The sequence below is a fragment of the Erpetoichthys calabaricus genome, chromosome 2 (genome assembly GCF_900747795.2).
Source record: "Erpetoichthys calabaricus chromosome 2, fErpCal1.3, whole genome shotgun sequence".
In the NCBI taxonomy this organism is placed as follows: domain Eukaryota; kingdom Metazoa; phylum Chordata; class Cladistia; order Polypteriformes; family Polypteridae; genus Erpetoichthys; species Erpetoichthys calabaricus.
Genome location: NC_041395.2, coordinates 110110552 through 110138364, shown reverse-complemented (window position 1 = coordinate 110138364; position 27813 = coordinate 110110552). Strand labels below are relative to the sequence as shown.

Below are 27813 nucleotides of genomic sequence, written 5' to 3'. Positions count from 1 at the left end.
GTTAAGAGAAAAAGGAAAGAGACTTGGAGGGGTCGCAGTATTGCATCTCTCAAATTAGCAAAATACAGTGTGATGGTCAGGTCCAGCTGACTGCCTTCTTCCTGCCCCCATTTTTCTTAAAATTTAATTGAAATACCATAGACATGCATAAAAATACTGATTCACACTAAGTTTTATATCATTGTGATAATAATCAGGTGGAAGGGTGGCACAGTGGGTATTGGGAGTATTCAGGTTTTCCTCCGACATTCAAACAAATACAGTCACACACAATTTCATTGGTCTCACAATTAATCTTTAAACAAAACACAAAACAAACTGGAGTGCCAAACATCTGTTTTTATTTCAGAGCAGAATGTAAGACACACTTTTTTTTAGTAAACTAATGGTATCAGAAACTACTAAGAATATTTTTGGGGATAAAACAGATAAAACAGACTTCTTTTAGACTTTTTCTTTGTACATGGAATGTAATAAATTGTAAAACCAAAATAAACAAAATAAAAATTTCCAGGGTTTTCTTGTATTAGGTAACATACGCTTCCTTTGCTAAAATTCTTGCTGAAGGAAAAAAATACAATGTTGAATTTAAAATCCAAATGAACTTTGACTCTCTTTTCTCAGAGACTATAAAACAGTTCATAGTAATCAAAAGGCATACAAGTACATTCACACATCAAACATACCTTTCCTGACAAAAGCTACCAACTTTTAAAAAAAGCCACACATTATGGTGAATCTTCTACACAAATCAATCCTCTTCAATTGTGATCATTCAGTTAAATCTTGATGATTTTACTTTAAAAACAAAAACACACAAATTCATACTGAACTGCTTCACTTGGTGTCTAGCTTTGCCATTTCCTGTACATAGATTCCAATACTCTCGCTGTCAAACAAAACAAAGTAGATGTTCTTCAGGGAGGAAGATGTCGAGGACACAAAGTGACTAGAGATTGCTTTTAAGATCAGCTGTGCTGCTGTCTGCTTAGGGAAACCATTTCTGGAGAAAGAAAGAGTGAGGGGAAAAAAGGTTAAAAACTTTTCATTGTTTGGCTCAAAGCAATGAGCACAGGCTATGACTTAATGTATCACCAATCAAAAAATGTTTAACACAGAAAAAAGCATTATATAAAATATATAAGCACTCTGGCTCTTGATAGGAGATAAACATTACAAGTTTCTTGTCTACTTGTATCAAAATTCACCATTTGAATACTTTTCATGAAGTTATATGTACACACACATATTTCTGCGTGTTATGGTAATGTATCACATATTGTCTCATGACAATGTCTTTTTCCTTATATCTTTCTAAAGCGGCAAATTCACATCAGAATTAGTTCACAGTTTCCGTTTTCCTCATTAAATATAAACACTGATGAAGTTTTAGATGAAATGTAGTGTGTTTTTAGAAGAGGAAGAGATAAGCTGGTTGCAATGTAAAAGAATATTAAAATATTTTAGCATTTTATTAAATAAATCTTGTGATCCTCAAACAGCCTTGTAAATGACTCTGAATTTTAAAAATATTTTTTGATTCTAGAACAATAGCAGAGGGATTGAGACATAAAGAAAGGGAACCTTCCATCAGTTTTCAATCTCACGTTACACACAGCTCAGATTTGAGCCGAGACAATGTGGAGGCAGCAAATCTTGTGAGACTGGATCTCACACTCAAGAGGACACATGTTCATTGGATAGCTGATAAATCTTACATTCAAGTTCAGTTAATATCATTAAAAAACTATTCTAAAAGATAATGAGAATTTTGTAAAATCCATACTGAACTAAAAAGAAATTACTAGAAGTCAAACAGGATGAAGTTTACTACACAGTTATTTCTGCCATGGATCACAGCGTGTCTGCAGAGTAAGACAAAGTACCATTACTTTTGTATATCATTGGCAGGTGAACAATACTAACATTATGAACTTGATTATAAAAGAAATTGCCACAAAATGGCCCAATAGTTACCTCTTAAACTGAAACGCTGACCCAATATTTTATCAGAACACTAAAACAATACTGTTGTACAAATTACAACATGAAATACTACTTGACTGTACAAATTCTGCCGTTCTTTACACGGTAATGTGAAGGATCAGAATGTTGTTTTCCTAACAGTTGATGGGGCAGTACCATTACATACATCCAGGAGAAGAGTAGATGGGCAAAGCACTTAAGCAATTAATGCATGATTTGTAAAATGGTATTCATTCAAGAAGTGCTTCATCATCAGTGTTCTGGGAACTGCATTCCAAAGCTTGGGAGCAAACACACTCAATCTACCAGCAGAACAAAAAAAAAATAATTTAAACATGCAAATTCCGAATAACACCACTCTCCATAGCTCCAGGACTAGTGTTTATCATGGCTCTGGAGTGTGGCATTGTACTGCATGTTGCCTGGAGAGTAGGAATTTCATTGTACAGTAGGGTTGAATAGTATACCAATACTAGAAAGGTATCAAAAAAAACATTTAAAGTAGTACAGTACCAGCATTTTTGAGTGTTCGGTGCCGGAAGTAAATGTCAGCTTTCCACTTACACCTGGGCAAAAACATGCTTAGACGTGCTGGAGACTTATAAGAAACCACAGGCTTTATCAAGACCTCATGATGAAATCCTGGACAACCCCCAGGCGCACCTTATTGCTTTGATGTGATAAAGACCTCAGAGGGGACAAATTGTTTTGACTTAAGACTTCAAAAAAACACCCTTTTGCTGCTTCGATGCAATTGAGACTTCAAGAGGAATGCAATTGCTTTGACACAATTGAGACTGCTTGGACGCACACTTTACGCTATCAAGGAGTAAGCAGTGCATATTATTTGTATGGGAACCATTTTGGTACTGCTACTGAGTTGTGAAAGCTGTTATCAATACCACAGTCAAAATTTCAGTACCAATTAGGGATGTGATGGCATCAGAATTTTTGCATTCCAATACTAGTGGAATTTTACATGCTCTACCTTTCAATACTACAGCAAAAAAGAAATCTCATTCAATGACTTTTAAGTACTCTCATTTACTGAAGTGCCTTTTACAGTATGAAATATATATAAATACTAACAGTAAAAACACTTTTAAAATACTTACATATCTATTAAATAGTTACCCAACTATCGCTTAAGTAAACTGGCACTGGCATTCATAAATATCAAAATGCAATGCAAGGCTTGAATTTTAATGTGTGGCAGATGGGGATCCCCATAGCGCAACAACAAATGGAGTATTTATTTAATACAGTTTGCTGGCTGTTGGATTAATTTGGTTATTAGGAGAAGCTGGGAGCATAAGAAACGACAACTTCGGTTATCTATGTGATTTGGGAATAAGTTACAGCAAGAGACTTATGCTTCAGATATTACTCTATAACATGTGCAGTACCTCTCTTCGTCTTTACTTTCCGTATAGGAGTTTTAGGGCCTTTTTATACACTCAAAGTGAATAATGTTAAAAATAAATAAACATGGCTCTCTTACCTGCAAGCATATATGGCAATACCATATTCAATTTACTATCAAAAATGGTTTCGTTAACTGGACAGGTAAGTATAATCTAAATGCTAATTGAATTTTTTTTTTTTTTAGATTTGAGACTCAGAAAGTAAGGCTTCTACATGTTGAATTTAAATAAATGCAACTGTCTATTCACCAGGTTTCACATATTCATAGTTCAGTAGGTCTCACAGATCATTTGGATGTCCACAGACATTTACAGGAAGGATTTCTAAATCATCATCAATGGTGACCTACCCAAAAATATCAGACACTAAAATAAAACTGGTCATAAAAATAAATTAACATTTCATCACAGGCTGGAGTTCTAAAGCTGCCTATCTAATTGAACTAAAATACATAACATGTTAACATTTTGGGAAAAACACTTTCAATAATGGTAGCGTATATTTTACATTTCATGACTGTTATAGCCAATCTTAATCCATCAAGAAGACCTTAATCCTTATCGGAGGCACATTATTCTGCAGTCTTGTGTCATCTTATACAATAAATACAAATGATCTTTACTTGTGTTAATAATTGATCAGTACATAAAATAGAACACTTCTAATAGGAAACCTACATCTAACAAAAACAGTAAAACATTGGTAAGTTTTATTAGGTATAAAGTTCAAACTAAAATAAAGTGAGTAAAATTACTTTTTTTTTTTTTTATTTCCAGAGAAATGTATTTGGAATTCTGTCCTTTAAAAAAGCAAAATTTTTGTCACACTGCAAAAAGTAGTAAACATGTTTTTTTATTTGCAAATTATATCCTCAAAACAAGAAGCCTAAAATGCTTTGGAAACAATTCACTGCTTTACAAGACAACAATGAGATACTACACGAACAGTACATCTATACCATCAGATTAGAAATAGAGTTAGAAAAATTATATTTTGCTATTTTTTTGTAATGTTATGGCATAGTTACTGTATATACATACCTGCCACTAGGGAATGAGGGAAAAGCAATGGATTTGAGTTTCTTCTCCTCAGCAGCTGACAGACAGTTTTTGACCGTTTTTTCCAGTTGTTCTTCACACCTGTCTGAACCCCACTGAGGAATATTGCAGTGAATCACAAATTTTGCAGCCAGTCCATTTGCCTGACTTAAAGCAGCTTTAACAAAAAAATATAAATGCATGTGTTAATGTATTTAAATATAAATTTCACATTACTTTAACCTGCAATCAGACAAATGGCATACATACACAGATCTTACAAGTTTGTTTTTAACTACACTGAAGAACAAAGAATGGTATGCAAAATAAAAAGATAAAACTAATTACATTTTATGTGGTCAAACTAAAAGTTGATTCTCTAACAGCTGGAAACATGTAACAACCAACACAAAAGGTCTTCATTTACATTTAAGACTTACTTAAACCCATTCTCAAATTTACCAAAAACAAATGTAATAAATAACACTTGACTACAGATATAACCCTAATAAAATATGAGCAGAGAGATTTATCAAGAATACAATTAACCTGAATTTAAATTTCATGGTAATGCATAAAAACATTGAGGCCCATAATTTACCCAAATGAATGTTTGCTTTTAAAGTTGAATACAGTAAGAAATGAGGTAGTGCATCTGAGCTATCAAAAATGGCTTTTCTCAGCTGCTGGCATGATGATCAGTTCAGAACTTCTGCATACATAAATTCATCTTCATGTGAGCGGACTAAATGCAGTCAATGCGATCAACTGCATTTTTTTTAGTATTGTCTGTGAACCTGCCTTTTATTACATGCTAAACACGTATGTGCTGGAAATGACACAAAATGACATTATTATGGAATATTAGAAATGCATAACTGCTCAGTAAGACTGGACAACCATCTGCTTTAATTGGTCAATATTAAAATATCTGCTTTGCTCAAATGTGTGCGAGTGTGTCAAGTTAAATAGCAGGTTGCTTTTATCAGCTTGTGCTAAGATTTTGGAAGAGCTAAATGCCTTCTTCACAGCAATGCTATTTTGAACCAACAAGTTAAGGGGGACAGTCATGTTTTCTATCTTTCATTAGCAAAAAGTACACTTTCATGTGGAAGCAGCAAGGTTGGTGGACACACAGGACAAAGTTTGATGTTCCACTCTTCTCTTATGAGGTCACTGGTCTCTAGTATTGAGCTGGTGAAGAACTCAAACCCAAAGAATCAACACAGTGGTTAGGGGATGAGCTGGCCATGCACAAAACAGATTACATATCTGTATTTGCTATAGGCTCTCTCTAAAGTAAACTGCAAAAGAAAAGTTGTCCTATAACTGGATTTATAGGACATGAAGAATGTGATGTATTAAAAGTGCTAAGATAGATGGACAGTTAAAATTATTATTTATCTTAAAAGAAACTGCAAAGATTTGCAGCAGCAATCATATGATACAAAATATTTGACAGAAACAAAACTACGACTTTCAGCCAATATTTAAGATTAGAATACAATATCTCAGTCAGTAACATGTCAAGAGAACAAAACTATCCATTTTGACAAGAATACAATCCTGCACCTAAGCCGACTTTACAGTATGGAACAGACTCTGAATTTTGTTTGTAAAATGAATACACCATCCAACTTTCGGCACAGCTTCAACTCTTTATGCGTGGACCTTATCTTCTTCTTTCGGCTGCTCCTGTTAGGGGTTGCCACAGTGGATCATCATCTTCCATATCTTTCTGTCCTCTGCATCTTGTTCTGTTACACCCATCACTTGCATGTCCTCTCTCACCACATCCATAAACCTTTGCTTAGGCCTTCCTCTTTTCCTCTTCCCTGGCAGCTCTATGCTTAGCATCCTTCTCCCAGTATACCCATAATCTCTCCTCTGCACATGTCCAAATCAACGCAATCTCGCCTCTGACTTTTGTCTCCCAACCATCCAACTTGAGCTGACCCTCTAATGTACTCATTTCTAATCCTATCCATCCTCGTCACACACAATGCAAATCTTATCTTTAACTCTGCTACCTCCAGCTCTGTCTCCTGCTTTCTGGTCAGTACCACCATCTCCAACCCATATAACATAGCTGGTCTCACTACCGTCATGTAGACCTTCCCTTTCACTCTTGCTGATACCCGTTTGTCACAAATTACTCCTGACATTCTTCTCCACCCATTCCACCCTACCTGCACTGTTTTTCACCTCTCTTCCACAATCCCCATTACCCTGTACTGTTGATCCCAAGTATTTAAACTCACCCACCTTCGCCAAATCTACTCCCTGCATCCTCACCATTCCACGGACCTCCCTCTCACTTACACACATGTATTCTGTCTTGTTCCTACTGACCGTCATTCCTCTCTAGAGCATATCTCCACCTCTCCAGGGTCTCCTCAACCTGCTCCCTACTATCATCAAAATGTCATCAGCAAACATCACAGTCCACGGGGACTCCTGTCTAATCTCGTCTGTCAACCTGTCCATCACCATTGCAAATAAGAAAGGCCTCAGAGCCGATCCCTGATGTAATCCCACCTCCAATTTGAATGCATCCATCACTCCTACCGCAGACCTCACCACTATCGCACTTCCCTCGTATATATCCTGGACAACTCTTACGTACTTCTCTGCCACTCCTGACTTCTTCATACAATACCACAGCTCCTCTCTCGGCACCCTGTCATATGCTTTCTCCAGGTCCACAAAGACGCAATGCAACTCCTTCTGGCCTTCTCTAAACTTCTCCATCAACATCCACAGAGCAAACATTGCATCTGTGGTGCTCTTCTTTGGCATGAAGCCATACTGCTGCTCACTAATCATCACCTCACTTCTTAACCTAGCTTCCACTACTCTTTCCTATAACTTCATGCTGTGGCTCATCAATTTTATTCCCCTGTAGTTACTGCAGTCCTGTACATCCCCCTTATTCTTAAATAACGGCACCAGTACCACCTTCTCCACTCCTCGGGCATCCTCTCACTTTCCAAGATTCCATTAAACAATCTGGTTAAAAACTCCACTGCCATCTCTCCTAAATACCTCCATGCTTCCATAGGCATGTCATCTGGACCAACGGCCTTTTCATTTTTTCATCCTCTTCATAGTCTTCCTTACTTCCTCCTTGCTAATCCATTGCACTGATTCACTATCTCCACATCATCCAACCTCTTCTCTCTCTCGTTCTCTTCATTCATCGGCCTCTCAAAGTACTCTTTTCATCTTCTCAACACACTCTCTTCGCTTGTGAGTATCTTTATCCTTTATCACCCTAACCTGCTGCACATCTTTCCCAGCTCGGTCTATCTGTCTAGCCAATCGGTACAGGTCCTTTTCTCCCTCTTCAGTGTCCAACCTCTCATATAACTCATCATACGCCTTTCCTTTAGCCTTCGCCACCTCTCTTCACCATGCGCCTTATCTCCTTGTACTCTTGTCTACTTTCTGCATCTGTCCAACTATCCCACTTCTTTTTTTGCCATCCTCTTCCTCTGTATACTCTCCTGTATTTCCTCATACTACCACCAGGTTTGCTTTTCCTCCTTCCTCTTTCCAGATGTCACCCTTACTACATCTGCTGTAGTTTCCCAGCTGTCTGGTAACTCTTCACTGCCACCCAGTGCCTGTCTCACCTACTCCCTAAACTCAACCTTGCAGTCTTCCTTTTTCAACTTCCACCATTTGATCCTTGGCTCTGCCCTCACTCTCTTCCTCGTTATCCTACAGACCACCATCCTATGTTGCTTAACTACACTTTCCCCTGCCACCACTTTGCAGTCTTCAATCTCCTTCAGATCAACTCTTCTGCATAGGATGTATTCTACCTGTGTGCATCTTTCTCCAAATTTTATTATTCAAGATAAGATGACATTTTTCACTATTTCTCTGAAAAGAAAACACCTATAAACATACATCTTCAGAAAACCATTAAAGAATTTGGCTTAAAATTGAGTGAGAACAATTAGACGGTTCACTCAGATGGAAATTTCAAAACCAATACAATGCCTCATGAAGGCAGAACTCACAGAAAGTAGTAAGAGTGAGCTTGTTAAACTGGTCTGAAAGACAACAAATGGTCACAATGGATAAACCTTCTATGGCTGAAAAATCTTAAAAAGACAAATCTAAAAAAGACCTCTGTTAAACATTTAAATATGTTTTGCTTACAGAAAGTATTTTACTTGTGTTAATAATAAAGGAAAAGGGGGGGGGGGGGAGACTTTCTGTAAAACCCGATTATACTTTAGAATTCAACATCATCACTGGGCTAGTCGTAAAGTTGAATGATGCACCGCCACTGGCTGTACTGTATGTGGTATCCAGTTACTATGTCTCTGTCATTACAATAGATAGCACTTCACAATCATTAACACTGCTTTTACAAATCTCACACCAAATGGTATATAACAGAAAGATGTGCATTGCTTGGTGCACTGCAAACGTTAATACTGAGGTCTACGTTGATTACTTAGATTTCAACCTGTCTTAGTAACAGCTGTGCTGTCTAATTGGTGCTGGCAAACACGCCAAACCCAAATATAGTTGCAGTGTTCTAACATATACTGTGTGCGTGTGCGCATATATATAAGGACTGAGAAATTTGCCAAAAAAACAAACTTAGAATAGTCAAATTAAAAATAAGGAAATATCCAAAGTGTTTTTTTATACTTTATTATTATGGCAACAGCCAAAGCAAGAACAAACAAACAGCAAAAAAAGGGAGCCATAAAAGGAAGCAGAAATCCATACCAGCTACCAGTACTGGCACCGCTCTTCGCTACATTTTATTTATTGATTTATTTTTATTAATTCATGCATCTGCAAATCATGAAGCACTTATGAAACTGTTGTGTTGGGCCTGCCTGGAACAGTCTGCTGGAGTCTTGTAGTGCAAAACATATTGTGACATGTCTTGCTGCCAAACAGGGATAGGCAGAGCAGTTTTAGGAGGAATATTGGTTAGAGCAGGGATCTCCAACCTTCTTTCCCCTGAGAGCTACTTTTACAAAATTAAAATGGCCACGCTGTCAAAACAAAACAATGTAATTCCAAATACACAGATATGACTTATTCATTAGTCATTTTGTTCCATGTCACTGTTTCACTTTATTCACAGGTCCAGTTGCATGTGTGATGTATTTTTTGTTAGTCAGATGACTGGCACTGCATGGAGTCAACAATAGAGGCAGGTGTGTGGTGGAGTAGAGCCACTTAGGTTCACTCTTCTCGAGTCATTTAAATTTTCGTCTGTCAGTTTCATTCTGAACTTTGATTTCATAACATTCATGTCAGACTCACAGAGGTATGGAGACCCAAGCAAAGCAGACATTTTCAGAGCTGCTTGGTGAAGATTCTTAGTTATCTGGCTCTACTAAGCTCCAGAAATGCTGTTGAGACTTTAACTGTACATTATTTTGAAGGTTTACTAATATAACACATATAAAATCCAATGTCTGTCTGTGCGCTTTTCACGAGAGAACTACTTAACGGATTTAGATCTGGTTTTTTTTTTTCTATAATTTGCTTGGACATTCCGGTTGATTTTGTGACTTCTCTCATTTCGCTATGTATCATAGTTCACTTGCAGTACGGATTTATTTCCTCGAATCCGAGAAAAACGCAACGGGTCGGGGGGAGGGGCCTTCCTCACTCACCAGCTTCAGGGTGTGTTCCTTAACTCCGTTTAGCTAGTGAACAAGAGAACAATTGAATTCAACTTTGTTTGATATTTAAAATAAAGTGTTACTTAGGTCTTGATGAGTTTGAGTCCAGATATTCTCTTAAGTGTATGCCACATTGAAAAGATATATTGCAATTCAGATTGTGGATCGTGATTTTGTGTTAAAAGGATCATGATGATTTTTTGGAAAGATCGTCCACCCCTAATTTGACTAATCAAGTTTTCAAATTTATGTAGGAATCATTAACCCTTTGGTGAGCTACTTGGAAAGGGGTTGCGAGCTACCGGTAGCTCACAAGCGACATGTTGGAGACCCCCCTGGGTTTGAGTAAGATAGTGACGGGGTGATGACAGCTAGCAAAGTTTAATAAAAAAACAAGGCAGAGGCAGGCAGCGTCCAACAAGCAGCAGCACAGTACAGTTAACATCACAACATTCAGAATAAAAAAAAAAAAAAAAAAAAGCACTTGCGGACTTAACCAGAAAAACTATCATTACAGTATCAAGTCAGTGTCCGCACAATTTGTCTACTTCTTTCTTCTTTACAGATGCAAAAACATTTTAATAAAGAAGGCCTGAATATTTTAAATTATACCTCACTGCTTTAAACATTATGTGTCAATCCAGCAGCCATGCAAGATGGAGAACAATTGTGGGACTACTATGTACGTTGAGCGACAAGCATCTTTCAAGTTGGAGTTTTAAAGTGTTGTAATAAAAGGAAACAAAACTTGAATTATGCCACTTATTTTCCATTTGCTTTAAAGAGAAGGTCTTAGCCTTAAACTGCAGTCAGGGATCTCAGGTTTATGAGTGAATGGGATAGAATCAGATGCAAAATGATACTTTCGGAGCACAAGGGGAATGAAAAACAGCTCAGAGCACACTTGTAGATCAAAGTGTGGAGAAGTAGGACAGGAAAAAAAACACTGAATTGTGAGGGGGTCTGGCTGTACATTTTACAAATGAAGATAAGTTTAACAATCCAAATTTATGAAATGTCTGACTGTTGAAGTGAGGTGCAAAAACAGATCAGTAAAATAATGCAGCATTGCATAGCGTAATTGGAATAACAATGCCAAAATTAGGGTGGGTGAAGCAAGAGTGTTTTTTTCAAATTAATGTCCACTTCTGCCTTCAAATAAATATATACTGTATAAATGATAGGTAGATATATAAATTATTCAGTAAACTTCAGGTATTGAACTCTAGAATTCATAATAGCAATTTTACCTTTGTTTTTTTCACTCAGTGTCAAGATTTTTGATCAAAATCTTTTTCCTTCTCCCTGTCTTTCCATTTATTTTATCTGCCTAATACATGAGGAGAAATGAGACACTGCAACTCCAAATGTTAGGAAGGCACAGACTAGAAAAAATTGGGGCAGGTTTTTACAAAAAAAAAAAAAAAAAAAAAAACCCCCGATGACAGCCTTTTCAGCTATGGATTTCACCGCTACTCACAAAAAACTTTTAGCAAGTTGTCCCAAGATTGTGCGTTCTCATTTAACAATCATGTTAAGTCTCACAAGACATATGCAAAAATTACCTTATGCCAGACAAATTTAAATAAAGGAAAACCATGATACAGCCATAGCCACAGGCTCGGATGTCACATGGAAGTATATACTGCATAGGGAAAGTTGATCCACACATTCCTAAGAAAGTTAATTCTAGATGTATATGTCAGCAAATGAGACCATAAAACATTGATAAGATGACAAGGTTGTGACTAATATGTTGTTTCTCATAATAAATCAGAGAAGAAACAAGGGCATGCTATAATGCATTTGTACACTCCAACAGAGAAAGCAAAGAGATTAATCCTTTATGGTCTTTTGTTCTCTAATATACTTTATATATGTTGTCCCAGACACTGTGGGTTGGCTGGCAACCCAGATGGGATCAATGATTCCTTACATGATCAGGATGCTTTTATAATGGAAAGGCACGAAGGGTTAGACATCTCAACCAGTTTGATTGCTGGCCTCTTTCTTAGCCTGGAGGCCATGAGACTGGATGGACAGAGGATGACTGCCTCATGGGGCTATACATTTCCCCAGTACTTTGGGTACTCCTGTGGTGGAGCTCGCGGTTGTACACCTGTAGGGCAACATGAAAGCTGTACTCCTGATGCACAGCACTGCTGGGGTACTTGGGTGCTAAGATGCTAAGAAATAAGTCGCACAATTAAGAAGCTTGAGCCAGACCCAGCAGTACTCCTGGTCACACATTAAAGGTGCCATTTTACCCCACCCAGAGGAGTCCGATTAAGGAGAGGAGCTGGACAACACTTGGTGTGGAGAAGTGGATGAGAAAAAGAAAAGAAAAGAAAGAATTGCATTGATGTTTTGAGTTTGTGGAAGAGAAGCTTGTTAAAGGTACTTTGTTTAATAAACATACTTTTTTTTTAACTTGGTACAGTGTCTGTGGAGCTGTATCTTGGGTTTGGGGCTTTTGGCGCACACTAGTGGTCACAATGTAGAGCACCTACTATATAATCCTTGCTTGTGTAAATAAGCAGTTTTATAGAGAAACCTAAAAAGAGCACAAGATTCTGCTACTGTGATAAAAGCCGTTTAAACACCAGATTTTCTAATTTAGCACAGTTAATACTTTACGTATATCCAATCAAAAAATTCTTTCCAATAAATAATGAACTGTATAAGCTTGAATTATGTTACTAATGCCAAAATTATTACCCCCTGCAACCTCCAGAGGTCCATGAGACTTGCGCAAGTCTCTGATTGCTTCTAGAAATTCTTTGCCACCAGCTTTCTCCAGTGCATTTCCTAAAAGACACATATATATTCAGATTTAGACACAATTCAGAAAAATTAGTGACCTGTGAAGCACTCAAAGGTCATACATACCGACATCCTCTTTGAGATCAATATCTGCATTTGTTGGGTTAATGATTCCTTCTACTTTAATGGAACCTATATTGCTAATTTCACTCTGTGTCAGAGACAGCTGTTGAAATAAAAGACAAGATGCTTAATTGATTATTAGCACAGTATAATACAAAACATTTTCACAGTGGAAGGCCTCAGGAAGGTCTTGACAAATAAATTGAATTTCAAAAGAATTAAACCATTTACAGTATGTACAGCCAAAAAAACAAGTTGAATTAATCTAAGTGCCCAAGAGGACGGACAGACATCCAGACAGAAGGCCAGGATGGAAGGACAGACAAACTGGCCAGCTGAATGAGGAAATGACTTCATAACCAGCTGGAATAATTGTTAGAACAGCAAAAGCTGGAAGCAATTCCATCCCCAGACAACAGGTGGCAGTGGTCCTTTTGCGGTATCCCAGTTGGGGCAACCGCAAGGGCTGCTTGGATGCTGGAGTCTGGAAATGCTACCCTGTCAGGGTCCCTAGATGTCAATAGAGGGCACTGTTAGGGGGAGGATGGTCCCTGTTTTCCATATGACCTGGAAGTGTTTCTGAGAGACATGCTGTGGGACAAGAAGCATTCCTCAGTCCAGCCCAAAAGGGGGGCCCACTGCTTTACGTTTAACAAAAAAAATCTTTTAAACCCAAAAGCGTATTGAGCATTACTGTGTCTGAGGTTTGGGGCTCAGTGGCTCCCCCTGGTTGTTACACTAGGTATAAGATTCCTATTACTGCTGCAAGGATTTTAAGAATTTAAAATCATTATTATAGTTAAGACTCAGAATCTTCAAGGAGACCTCTTTGAATGAAATAAGCTGAAACCAGCAGCTTCTCAAACTTTTCTTTTTGTGTCTCAGGAGAGATGACACAAAACACTCCGCGCCATACAGAAACAAAGTTAAAGATATTTTAATATGCAACATTTTAGATAAGTTTGAAAAGCATAATTAGTGTTAAACTAGTGTATGCAATTCTTATTGATTTTTTATTAAACTGCTTTAATGTAAATCATGTTACATTTCTTTGTACAGTAAAACAGATATTAGCACTTTTAGTGACTCAATAACAGAAAATAGAAAAGAGCAATAAGATTTATACAGAGTCTGATGCAGTACATGGGTACCACAAATTGATTGTCAATTACTAATGCACAATTCAAAATAATACAATTTCTATCTTTGTGGTAGAAGACAGTGCATTAAAGTTAAAATTGACCTTTTTTTTTTTTTTTTTTTTTTTTTATTTGAAAGATATACTTCATTGTAATTTACTTCATCGTTAACCATGCAACTCTAATTATCTCTTCTGAGTAAAGAACAGAGGAAGATTCAGAACTGACATAATACTGAACTAAAATAATTTCTGGATCAAAAGCATCTTATTCTTTCTATAAGAAGTTAAAAAGAATATGCATTTCACCTTTTGTCCAAGGAAAAGACTCTTTGAAGAAAGAATAGTGAAACCATCTCCAGGACCATCCTCCAAGTTGGAACTGGATGCACCATCTTTGCTGTTTTCTGCATGCTTGTCCTGTACAGAAATCAATTAGCATAAAGTTACAGAACTTCAGCTTTCATGGCTACTGCTATGACACCTCCTAAAGTGTTCACTCTTGCAATATACTGTTTTTTCGAAGTCACATAATTATTATTTTAATGGTGGTGTTCTGCCTCTTGTCATATGGAAACACAAAACCCTTAACAACCCAACTGACTCCTCAAACCAATCATTTAACTTTCTGAACCCACTTAAAGACTGTGGCAGCAGTTTTAAAAACTGCGTGTGAAGTGGAGAAGCACAAGGTAACTAAAAATAAGAAAGTCATATTTACTGGTCAGTTTAAAATCCTATCCTCACGTTTGATCTTTGAACTTTGAGAAGTGATAAATAAATGAAATCTTGAATACAACTTCCTGAAATATCTACAAACATTGCTGGCTTCACTCTCCATGGTAGAGCCATTCCTTTACATTGTGAGGAACAGTTGCTTCACCAGGGTGAGAGAAGCCAGGTGAGGTAGTTTAAGCATTATGCCAGCATGCCCCCAGACTCGGGCAGAACTGGAACAAGCTATACAGAATATATACCTTAACTGGCCCAAAGGTTACAGGAAACTCCTACTGAAATACGTGCATACTTTTGACAGGGACAAGGTTTTCTAGTCAGTCCAAATTATGTGTTGCCACTGCAAACCAAGTAGGTAATACATGAAGAATCAAGCACAACTAAAATTGAAAGAAGAAGTGCTACAATATTTAAGAGACCAAAATCACAGGACATAAAAATAGTCTAGAAGACCCACCTCTGCAGAGATTCTTACTTGTTGATTTGTGAAAATGACATACAATTTGGAGAAGTCAACTTAGTGATTATGGTATTATCATTTCAAGGCAGCCAAGTTTCAACATTTGCAAATATTTTTTGTACGACTGTTAAGTCTAGCCTTAACAGGAGAAAATATTTTCATGTATTCCTTACCTCAAGATGAACTACCAGTAAGAGAGGTAAAGAAAATCAATCAGGAAAGTTTCCATTAACTTTTACAAAGGTTTACATTTTCATCTTAAAAATGTAACAGGACTCCCCTCAAAAAGCTAGAAAATACTTAATAGCTAATGCATAGCTAAGATTTTATTTATTTTTTTCTAATTTGCTTGGGTAATCACTGTTGAATAAATAAGTTAATACATGGTTAATGTCTTAAAATTGACTAAGTTGTGTACGATAATAGCATTCCACTTATTAAAAACTATGACAGAAACCTTTTTTGGGCCAACTTGTTCAGGTAAGTCTCAGTAATACAAGCAATGAAAGCATGCTGTATCCTAAAGTAACCCAACTTCTTGTTAGCCTTCACAACGGTTTGTGGTCTACCATCTAAAAAGGTAGTCATGAGTCCATTAAGAATTGTAACATTTTTAAAAATTTCACTGTTATTTTGTAATTAGATTTAATTAGAATTATTTTAATTTGCTTTGTTTAAGGCTTGGGACAGGTCATAACGCCTAGCAAAACTGAATGATCACTGAAAACGTAATGTGCCTACTTAGTTGAGTTTGCATCTACTTCTCTCTCTCTGTATATAAAGTATACAAGTATCAACTGGACTGGCATGCCATCACAACCATGGAATTTGGCCCTGGTGCCTCCTCACACCAGGCAGTGATGCGATGTGCAGTACCATGGATGTGCATCATGGCGGACAGGAAAAGCATTGCGGCACGACCATGAACAAGTTCATGAACCACATTGCACAGGCTGTGCTAATCGTCAGTTTTGATACAGATCAAAATGAAAGAACAATGGTGATGAACAACTCTAAATAGAAACGTGCAGTGACTAAGAGTGCCAGGGCAGAATGAACAGTAGTGACGAACATCTGTAATAGGAAAGTGCTCAATACAGTGATATAAAGTGGCACTGGAGTGAAGGTCTGTGCGCTTCATAGTTATAAATAAATCTCATTATTAAGGCATGACACCAGGGAAGGAGCAGTAATAGAAACAGTCCGCATAAAAAAATAAAGCAGGAGACCAAAAAAAAAAAAAAAAAAAAAAGTTCTTGACAGTGATCCATGGAAAAACTCTTGGGCCATTAAATATGTGATGGAGACAAATCTCGTCACAAGCAATAAAAAATAATTTTTTGCTTTGCATACTCCCGGATTAAATATGTAAAAATTCAAATGTCTCCAAGGTCACACACTATTTTAACTATTTTCTCTTAAAAAGAAAACTGCACACTGTCATTCATGACACATTTGGAATAATTTTTTTTTTTTAAATAAAAAGTAAGAAAGGGTGTTATGGACCAATTGTCTGGATAATGACAATTTAATAACTTGGTTCAAAAACGACTAAAAATCAGATTTAAAATATTTCCATTAGAATCTTTAAAACCTGTCACGTATAGTGTTTGGAACATGGCTTCCTTTCAAGACATCCATATTTGTCTTTCCAAAGACTAATGGTTATCCTGCTCAATGTGTAGATATATCGAGAGCATCTTTTAATATGCTTAAGCACTTTTGCCGATTTCTCATAAGAGGTCATATATTCTATTTAACTCATTAAACTTGGATATCCAAATCATTAGAAAGGTTGATGTTTCTATATCAAAATATTCAATGTCATATCAGCATATCTGTTTAAAGCAACTGGTAACTTTGCACGAATACTTTTAAAACTTTAAAAGTGCAAACAAATTATTTTCATGTAAGTTATTCACCACTATGTTAAAGCACTCACTCAAAAAAAAGTATCAAAACAACAAAGAAAAGCAACATCACAAGTATCACTAAACAAAAGGTATCAGAAAAGCAGATACTGTTACTCACCCTTACTTTTCTTAGGACTTTGCCCTTTCCCATCTTTTTGGCTGAAGGTTTCTTTGTAGATTTATTGGCTGAAGCTGTTTTCTTTGCTTTTTTCTCTGGTGGAGATTGGGCATCCGCCTTGCCTCGGGCTCCACGCTTCTTAGCCAGTAACTCCGGGTGAATTCTTGGAAGCACACCTCCACTTGCAATGGTGACACCTTTCAACAGCTGTGATGATGTGCAATAAAATTTGCACAAACAAAAACAAAACACTATTTACTGGCAGAAATTACTTTTTCACGCAACATTCACTATCTGAAAACATTATGTAGCTTAGCAGTAAATAAAGTAGAGTGTCACATTTCTTTTACCAGGCAATAAATGACTGGAAATGACAGAAGGGTGAAAAGCAATGCTGCCAGGAAACACTAAAATGTGTAAAGGATTTTAAGAATGTCTACACTCTAAGGATGAAGAAAGACTGTTTTTAAAGTGCCTTGTACATGTCTGAAGACCATTCCTCACATGAACTTAACTGAAGTGTGCCAGGATTCTTGTTGAATCTATGAAGGGAAATATCATGTCAGCATAAAGGCAGCTTTAATATCATTATGCTTGTGTGTCACAACTCCCTTCCTCCCAACATTGAAAAGCTTGTCAGCTTTATCCTAATTTTTTCTCACACACCTTAAACAAGAAGCTGGTAGTGTTAATACACTGGTGATAGGGCTACAACTTTAACAGGTTATTAAATCAAATGTGTTATATTAATCATAGAGCAGATCATTTCAAGTGACTGATGTGTTTCAAGTCATAGTGTATAATGGACAATCATGTGTAGTTACATTTCTTACTACTACATTTAAACTCATCACTATATACATTTTATATATAAAAAAAAATATTAATAGTTTCAGGTACAAATGAAGAAAAACAAATGTAAATAAACTATATAGATATACATTAATGTTTACTTTGGGAGTGACTTATGCTCTATGCAGAATGGTACAGAACCCAAGGCACAAAAAAGTGGTTATGGGGAAGGGTGTTATTCAAAACCAATCCTACATATAAAGCTCAACGCGTGTGTATGTGTTTTCTCTTTGTGCAATTCTACAACCTTGGTCTAAGATTTTGCACACATATAATACTTCGGAAGAAACACTAAATATTGACCCTGAAGACATCTTTTAGACTTTTTTGCCTACAGGGAGTTAAGGAAAGTGCCACCTGGTGGCTTACCTGTGTCACGGAGTTCCAGAGCAAGTGAAACCCCAGAACAGACTGAAGCTAGACAAGCAGACAAAAGGACCAGAGCTTAAAATTACTACTGCTGCTAGTATATAAATACAGTCATGCATTGACTTACAGATCCATATGGCCGTAATTGGTCACAGCATTGATCAAAACAAACCTTAAAAGGCCCTACAAAAAGTTAGAAACCATACGAGAACCTGGGAAATGATAATGACAAATCTGCTACTATTTACAAGGCTTTCCTATTTTCTTGATGAAAGAAAAACCAATAACCAAAAGATGTACCAGCTGCATGAAGTGCATCTTCAAACAAAAAAAAAAAAAAAAAAAAAAAGAAAAATCCAGGCCAAACAGCACCCTGATGACTATAACTGTGAGCATAATATTTTTGTTTCGTTTTACTTCATGACAGCTTGTAAACATTTGTTGGTTGGAGCATCAGTACAGGAAACTGGACAGCCGCTAACTATTACCTGCTCCACCACTGCTTCTCTCACTACTGATAAACAAAAGTCAAATAGCTGCCATAAATCAGTGTATGACTGTATATGACAAAATGCACAACAAGGTGAAGTACAAGAGAACTTTGTCTTGCTCCTTCTCACATCACCATATGTAAAACATACTGAGGGTATGTGAGGGAAGTGTCTCACTTCATACGCTGCTTTGGATGAGACAGAGGAAAGAATAAGGGCTCATTATTTTATGGATTTCATTCAGTTGAATAAACTGCAAATCAATAAGTTAGAAAGTAGTAGATCTTATAGCAATGAGATCAGATATCCCTACAAGGCGCTTAGAGAGTTAAGTAGAATACGGCAGGCCAATGTACCAAAAATTTTTGTACGAATCTTCAGTTTTATATTTCTCTAATTTTTAATGCTTTGATGGCAGTTTACACAAATTTAATTTGCGTAAGATGATTTGAAATCAAACATGTCAATTATACTTATTTCCAAATTTCTATAAAACAACCTTTGACCTGTTCTTATCAAAGTGCCTCACATAAAAGATCAGAGACTTTGTTGTTGCTTATGCATGTGCATGAACCCAGAATTATCCATTAAAATGGACTCACAATAATTGCAGGACTTGCTCATAACAGAGGACTGCATCCAGTTTGCTCCTGTATCACTGAAATATGTCTTATTGCTTTCACTCTGTCACATTTTAACAGTTATACTAATGAACATTACTGTAGCAATTAAATAAACTGTTATCAGCAGTCCTGCTAACAGTGCATTTCGGCAGCTATGTTCTTCTACTGAAGCATTATCTATTGTATCACTAGAGATCATTGCCTTGTGCTTCAAAGCACTATGAGAGGAGATCCACAAACATCTGGATAAAAATTTTTAAACAACTAAATGAATTTCACTTTGTAATGAATATACAGAGAACTCGTTTTATCACTTTCCAGACTAGCCTTCAAGTACAGAAGTACTCAATCATTTTGTTTAAAACGTGCTTTAATTTTTTCCAATTATAGTTGGTCCTACCTGGCTGGAAGTTTTCACCAGATTCTACAGATTTTTTCCCACAAACCTTAAGAAATGGTTTGGTTATCTGAAGAATCTGAGTAAGTGTGGATGTGTGTGAATATGGTGTACCATCTGAAGTTGAATCTTGCCTTGCTCCCAGCGACTCTGAACAGTGTAACTGATTTAGAAAATAGATGATTGGAGAAATAACTGTAGTCATACTCATTACTCTCATAGGATGAATATGAAACATCCTTTCCTTTATAAGGGCTATTTATGCTGCTACATTTAAAAGTGCTTAATCTCACCTGTTTAAGCTCAGTTACTCATTTCACTGCTGACTGGTCACATCATCACACTCTTAAAGCATGAGCAAATCATTTATTTTTATTTTGTAAACTACCTCCACAATGGGATAAAAGTAGAATTAATGTAATTCAAGCATGGATAAAAGGAATGATCAGATATTGTGTATTTTTCAGATATACAATTTTTACTAGGAGCGAGTGGCATGGCTGGTATAACTGATAAAAGCGCATCTTCATCATCATTCAGTCATATTACCACCAAGCAAACATAAGGCAGCACGCTGTCTTTTCCTGTCTTCCCTCTTTGTTCCAAAATTCTTGTTTTAAACACAGATACCCACTTAAGCCAATACAGAGTCCTGTGAAGTCAAAGCCAGTATCATCTCATGCAGGTTGAGCTGTACATCACTTTTGACAATATTTCTAAAGGAGAAGTCTTCCTTATTACAAAGTTTGCATATAAGTCACTAATGCAGCAACATAAAATCATATTCCCCATCTTCTTTTGCATGCACAAATTTGCATATTTTGTGATAGAACCTGTTTTATGTTTAAATGTGTTTGCAGTTTTCCTGTACTTTTTAGCATATCAGTAAAATGCTTTTTTAAAACTTTCTACTGTAAGAAGAAATTTGTGAATATGTGTTAATACAACATCTGCCAGTGATTGTAGAAATGTATTTGTTGTAAAGGTGCAGTTAATAGAAACATCACAATTTTTAAAAACTCAACTGTAAACAAATTAAGCAGACATGATTGTGCTAAGTACTACATGCAGGATATAAGTTAAAGCTATAAAAGTAGCGGATTCAGATTCTGCTTCTTGTAATTATTTTTATTTCCTCTTTCATCTTATATTTATTTACCATTAAAACTTCTCTCAAAGTGAGCAGCCTCCAGTCACGTTTGCTCATATCTTCCTAGTGTTGTATGTTTTATTTACCATTATTTACACACAGTTTTAAATGTGGTAAATTCTTAATTGCATGTATAATGACATTTTATTGATGTATTCAAAGGTCTGTTTGCCATTTGTGTGAAGGCTATACCTTCTGCCCATGTCTGATCATTTTTCTCTGGCTACTCCCGTTTTCATACTATTTCTCATACTACCAAGAAAGAGTGCTGAACATGTAAGATCTTTATTTTTCAAGTCAAATGTATTTATTCACAAACATGTTATATGTATATGCCACACAAAATTGTGTTCTAAAGTTAAGTGCTTTCTATAGGTTTTTAAAAACGCTGTGCCGTCTTTATGATGGAAATCATAGGGCACAGAGCACCACCCGAAAACAAAAGCTTAAAACTTGCTGAATAGATCTATTTTTCAAGCCAGAAAATTACAGAGCACTGATCCACACCTTGACATTACACACACATTGTAAAATAACATACAGTATACAAGTCATTTTCGTGCACACATACACAAAACCCCACACAAACAGAATCAGCTATTTTGAAACAAGACCAGCTATGTGCACTACGTCAGTGCTCATCTAACCTTTACAACAACCTTGCCCCTGCCTCCCGGGTGCATGGTTGCCTCTCGAAAGACAAAAATCACAGCAAACTGTTCTTGCCACATGCTTCATATTATGTTGATTTCCTTCTGTATTACAAAAGCAAACAGAAAATGTTTCATTACATCAGGAAAAACAGCACCAGGAGTATGTGATAAAATTACAATTTCCAGATCCCTTTTGTTATCATAAACATGCGTTGGAAACATGGAAGGAATGTTTTCTTATATTGAAACTTTTGAAAGAAGACATATTTGGCCAGTTTTTAGGCTTTTATTTTCGGATGGTGCTCCATGCCCAATAGCTTTCATTATAAAACACCAGGACAGGCAAGGCATTTTTTTTTTTAAAAATTTACAGAAAATGCTTAACTTTAGAACACAATTTTACACAGCAAATGCATATACTGTAAACCATGTTTGTGAAGAATTAACTTAGACTTGAAAAATACTCATAAATAAGTTTACCATTGGACAAGGTGTAAGAAAGATTACCTTACCTAATTTCCCTACTTATTATTTAACAAAGCAAAATCATAGCAAGATTTACCAATTTTAAGAACTTAAGTACTACAGTAATCCCTCCTCCATCGCGGGGGTTGCGTTCCAGACCCCACCGCGAAAGGTGAAAATCCGCGAAGTAGAAACCATATGTTTATATGGTTATTTTTATATTGTCATGCTTGGGTCACAGATTTGCACAGAAACACAGGAGATTGTAGAGAGACAGGAACGTTACTCAAACACTGCAAACAAACATTTGTCTCTTTTTCAAAAGTTTAAACTGTGCTCCATGACAAGACAGATGACAGTTTTGTCTCACAATTAAAAGAATGCAAACATATCTTCCTCTTCAAAGGAGTGCACGTCAGAGAGAGAGAGAGAGAGAAAGAGAAAAGCAAACAGTCAAAAATCAATAGGGCTGTTTGGCTTTTAAGTATGCAAAGCACCGCCGTAGCTGTGAGGAAGGGAGCAAGCATTTTTTTAGAGGAGCGTCCGTATCCTCTAGGCCAGTATGCGAACAGCCCCTCTGCTCACACCCCCTCCGTCAGAGAGAGAGAGAGAGAGAGAGAGAGGAAAGCAAACAAACAATCAAAAATCTATACGTGCTGTTTGATCTTTTAAGTATGCGAAGCACCATGCGGGAAGCATATCGCTTGCAAAGCAGCCACATGAAAGCCCAGCAAAGAAGGGAGCACTGTGAAGGTAATCTTTCAGCGTTTTTTGAGGAGCGGCCGTGTCCTCTAGGGGTGCAAACAGCCCCCGTGCTCACAACATATTTGAGGAGTTTTATTTAATACATAATACGCCCTGTGGTTGGGTAGCTTCTCAGCCATCTGCCAATAGCGTCCCTTGTATAAAATCAACTGGACAAACCAACTGAGGAAGCGTGTACCAGAAATTAAAAGACCCATTGTCTGCAGAAATCCGCGAACCAGCAAAAAATCCGCGATATATATTTAAATATGCTTACATATAAAATCCGCGATAGAGTGAAGCCGCGAAAGTCGAAGCACGATATAGCCAGGGATTACTGTAAACCAAAAATGTTGGTCTTGATGTCTTTGTTTTCAAAGTAATCCAGAGTGTCTTTTCTTTCTGAAGATGTTACAATCAAATATAAAATCATTATCTACAGATTTTTTCTTTTACTGCTTCATTTCCCCTTGGGATTAATAAAGTTTATCTAATCTAATTAAGAGGCAACACAGAATGAAGGTTCAACACTGAGAAGAAAAGTCATAGTGGCTGACCTAAGCTTCATAATATTTAATTTTCGGCTTCCTTCACCACCGTCATTTGTATTTAGATTATTTTGAAAACTTAATTTGCAATTGTAAAGGCATGCCACTCCTTGTTACATCATAGAATTTTCAGCTGTTTGTACTGTATTGAGGAAATGGTTGAAAAACAAAGCAGAAATAAAATATACAACAGAAAGTCTTTGCATTACTAACACTTTAATCAGGATTTAAAAGTTACGAACTTCGAACATGTTCTCTTAATCAGAATCAGACTGTTGATTCACTGCATGAAGTTTGACTACAGATGATTAAGATTTGGATGTGCAAGCAAAAAAAGGAAACTGCTTTTATTTTTATTTAATTTTTACCTTGACCTTCATTGCTTAATACCTGAAAATTTTTCACTACATTATATTTGATTATTTTTCCAAAACTGCTACTGAATTTGAGCTCTAAGCAAGTCCTGTTTTAAGTCTCACAAATTGCTTTCTCACCTGGTTTAGTTCCTCATCATTGGCAACAGCAAGCAGGATATGGCGTGGTGTGATTCTGCCTTTTTTATTATCTCTTGCTGCATTACCTGCCAACTCCAGTATTTCAGCTGTAACAATAACCAAGACAGTATATGAATAACCTAATCACATGGATATGTAAGTGGAACATGGAATATAAAGGCCATCAACATTTGATATAAATTAAATAGGATTAAAGTTAAGATAAGCAGTACTTCCTACTAAGTATGTAAAAATGCACCCACATAGTAACTCTGCAAGTAAAACAACAATGTTAATTAATACTGCTTCAACCAAGTCACTGTATGAACGAAAAATATACAAATATATTTAACGAGCTGTATATACCCGGCGTTGCCCGGGGCAGAAGTAACCTAATCGGTCAAACACTTACATATATACCAAAGTAAACCTAATCGGTCAAACAGCTTCATATATACAGAAGCGAACCTAATTGGTCAAACAGTTATGCATGTGCAGAATGATTTTACAAACATTATGCGTGTTAACAATCATTAAAAAGAAAAGATTGAGGAACTGTTCTTCTATATGTGATGAAGCCACTAATAAGACAGATTTTTTTCAGGACCCAGCTGTTTCATAACTAAACTACTGCCACCCCAAAGTAATGCCTAATAGTGGTTTTTGGGGTAGGTGTGGAATAAAAAGGGTGTTTTTTAGTCAGTAAGAATCTGACAGTACCCTTCAGTACGGGCTGAAGGGTGCCTATGTAAGGTTTTACATCCTTCCCGTATGGAAAAAAAAAACATACTAAACTTTTTTGTCATCATTACAGATAATCTCAGTCAAATCGAAGTACGCATTCTCAATTTATTTTTATCTAATTTTTACTTTTTCACAAAGCCATCCCATGCCAATTTGTATGAATAACCTTTTGCTAGAGAGTTAGCAAAAGTTTATTCATGCACATATTTTAATACGGATAATCTCTCTCTAATCAAGGTTCTCATTTTCATTCTAATTTAAAATAATAATAGATACTCATTTTTTTCTTCTGTTTTAGAAAAACCAATCTATGCCACCTACGTCTTCGTCAAGTCAGCTTCATCCAGCTTCATCACATATAGAACAAGAGTTCCTCAATCTTTTCTTTTTAATGATTGTTAACACGCATAATCTTTGTAAAATTATTCTGCACATGCATAACTGTTTGACCAATTAGGTTCGCTTCTGTATATATGAAGCTGTTTCATCGATTAGGTTTGCTTTTGTATTTATGTAACTGTTTGACCAATTAGGTTTGCTTATGTATATAGATTAGCTGTTTGTCCGATTAGGTTCGCTTCTGTATATATGAAGCTGTTTATCCGATTAGGTTCGCTTTTTTTATATATGTAACTGTTTGACCAATTAGGTTTACTTTGGTATATATGTAAGTGTTTGACCGATTAGGTTACTTCTGCCCCGGGCAACGCCGGGTATATACAGCTCGTATATATATATATATATATATATATATATATATATATATATATATATATAGCAAAATACCCGCGCTTCGCAGCGGAGAAGTAGTGTGTTAAAGAGGTTATGAAAAAAAAAGGAAACATTTTAAAAATAACGTAACACGATTGTCAATGTAATTGTGTTGTCATTGTTATAACTGTTGCTGTCTTATATATATATATATATATATATAAATAAATTATATATATAATATACACACACACAAACATTTATATACATATACATATATATATACATATCTACATATACACATGTACATATATATATACACACACATACATAAACACACACATAAGACTTACTGAGTGAAACGGGCTTTCATTGACAATCATGTTACGTTATTTTTAAAATGTTTCCTTTTTTTTTCATAACCTCTTTAACACACTACTTCTCCGCTGCGAAGCGCGGGTATTTTGCTAGTATATATATATATATATATATATATATATATATATACACACACACATATACACACATACATGCAGTTTTAATAACACAGAAATCAATATAAACATTAACATCATTATCATATGAGAATATGAATATATAAGAAGCACATTTCATATAAATATAAATTATTAAACAGTAAAATCTTCTTCTGTAATTTGCTACCGTGGCAATTTGTGTGTCTGTCCAGGATTTTAAATGACCTGTAGCTCGCAAACCGTTGCACCTATACACTTGAAATGTGGTACACATATAGTACGTCACGTCTACTATCCGCTTTATGGGTGATGATTGTTTTAGTCTTTTTATCTTTATTTTATTTTATTGTACAATCAAGTCCTATCTGCGCACAGCAGGGCAGCCGTGGGCGGATGCGTATGGTGTATTCACTCGATGTTATCGTGCATTGCGCTGTCAGTGGTATTTTGATAAAAGAATTTGAACAACATATAAGAAGCGTATAAATTATTAAACAGTAAAACATTAACATTTAAGAAGTTACATTAAGTACTACTGCTGTGCCTTCGGGTATACCTCATTTTTTGTTTGCCCATTACATGCTTAAATGTATACATTTTTTGGTGCACCTACCCGAGAACACGCGACATATAACCGAGCGTGGGAGAAGCATGGATTTTAAACACGCGTTGAGTTGATGTGCTGGTCTCCCTCGTGAAATAACTGGTAATGTTTGACTAAAATCTACAGCGAGTAAAACGACATTAGCTCCTATTTTTTTTTTTTACGATCTCTGAGATGTTGCTTTTTTCGGTTCAAGGCTTCATAAGCTCTTTTATGTTGTATGGTGTACTTATCCCAAACCATCATCTTTGAATGTTGCAAGACTTTCGCCTTGTATGTAGATCGGGGTAATTACATTCATTGCATTCCTAGTCTGAATCACAATGTGATTGTATGGGTGGTTACCTGGCACTGTAGGGTTGCCACCCGTCCTTTAAAATACGGAATCGTGCCGCGTTTGAGAATGAAATTGCGCGTCCCGTTTTGAATCAATACTGGACGGGATTTATCCCGTATTTTTTTTATCATTTTTTTTTTAAAGCAGCGTCTCATGCAAATCATCCCACACGCATTTTATGAAGATGCCTCCTTTCCTACTTTTGATTGGGTAATACTTGATGTCATCGTTAGTTTGATTGGTGTTTTTAACTGTCCAGTGAGTAGGGCGTGTCTTTCAACCGTAAGCAGATTTTTTGCACTGGTATCACTGACCTCGACGACGGCGACGTTATACGTCAAAAATAAATTACGATAAATGACGATTTTAGCGATACTTTATTACGACGGCGGCTACATAGACACGATCAAATAAAAACAAAAAAATCAAATAATCATTCTACATTTTCAAAACGTCGAAAAAACGACGGAATGAAAAAAAGGCCCACCCGACGACCCACCCATTCCATTTTTATATATATAGATTCACCATCTATGCACTATACATTGGGTCTCAAAACTAAACTTTAGACTGCATATTAACCATGTTATTAAAACCAAGCGTTTTTATTTCAGAGACACTGCAAGAGAGGGCGGCACGGTAGTGCAGTGGTAGCGCTGCTGCCTCGCAGTTAGGAGACCCAGATTCGCTTCCTGGGTCCTCCCTGCGTGGAGTTTGCATGTTCTCCCCGTGTCTGCATGGGTTTCCTCCGGGCACTCCGGTTTCCTCCCACAGTCCAAAGACATGCAGGT

General features: G+C 36.4%; 1 protein-coding gene across 2 annotated transcripts in view; it reads right to left on the bottom strand.

Moving 5' to 3' along the window:
• Positions 1-324: 324 nt before the first annotated feature.
• Positions 325-27813, bottom strand: part of LOC114646247 (core histone macro-H2A.2) — a 65482-nt gene continuing 37993 nt past the window's right edge. Inside the window, exons 3-9 of one of the 2 annotated variants that reach the window (XM_051922342.1) lie at positions 24151-24257; positions 17371-17571; positions 14448-14558; positions 13004-13103; positions 12833-12922; positions 4452-4626; positions 325-1003 (exon numbers count right to left, since the gene is read on the bottom strand). In XM_051922342.1, coding sequence (XP_051778302.1) covers positions 838-1003; positions 4452-4626; positions 12833-12922; positions 13004-13103; positions 14448-14558; positions 17371-17571; positions 24151-24257 — 950 coding nt within the window. In that variant the 3' untranslated portion in view covers positions 325-837. Of the gene's footprint in view, positions 1004-4451; positions 4627-12832; positions 12923-13003; positions 13104-14447; positions 14559-17364; positions 17572-24150; positions 24258-27813 lie in introns of both variants that reach the window. The other variant, XM_028794349.2, reaches the window with a different exon arrangement.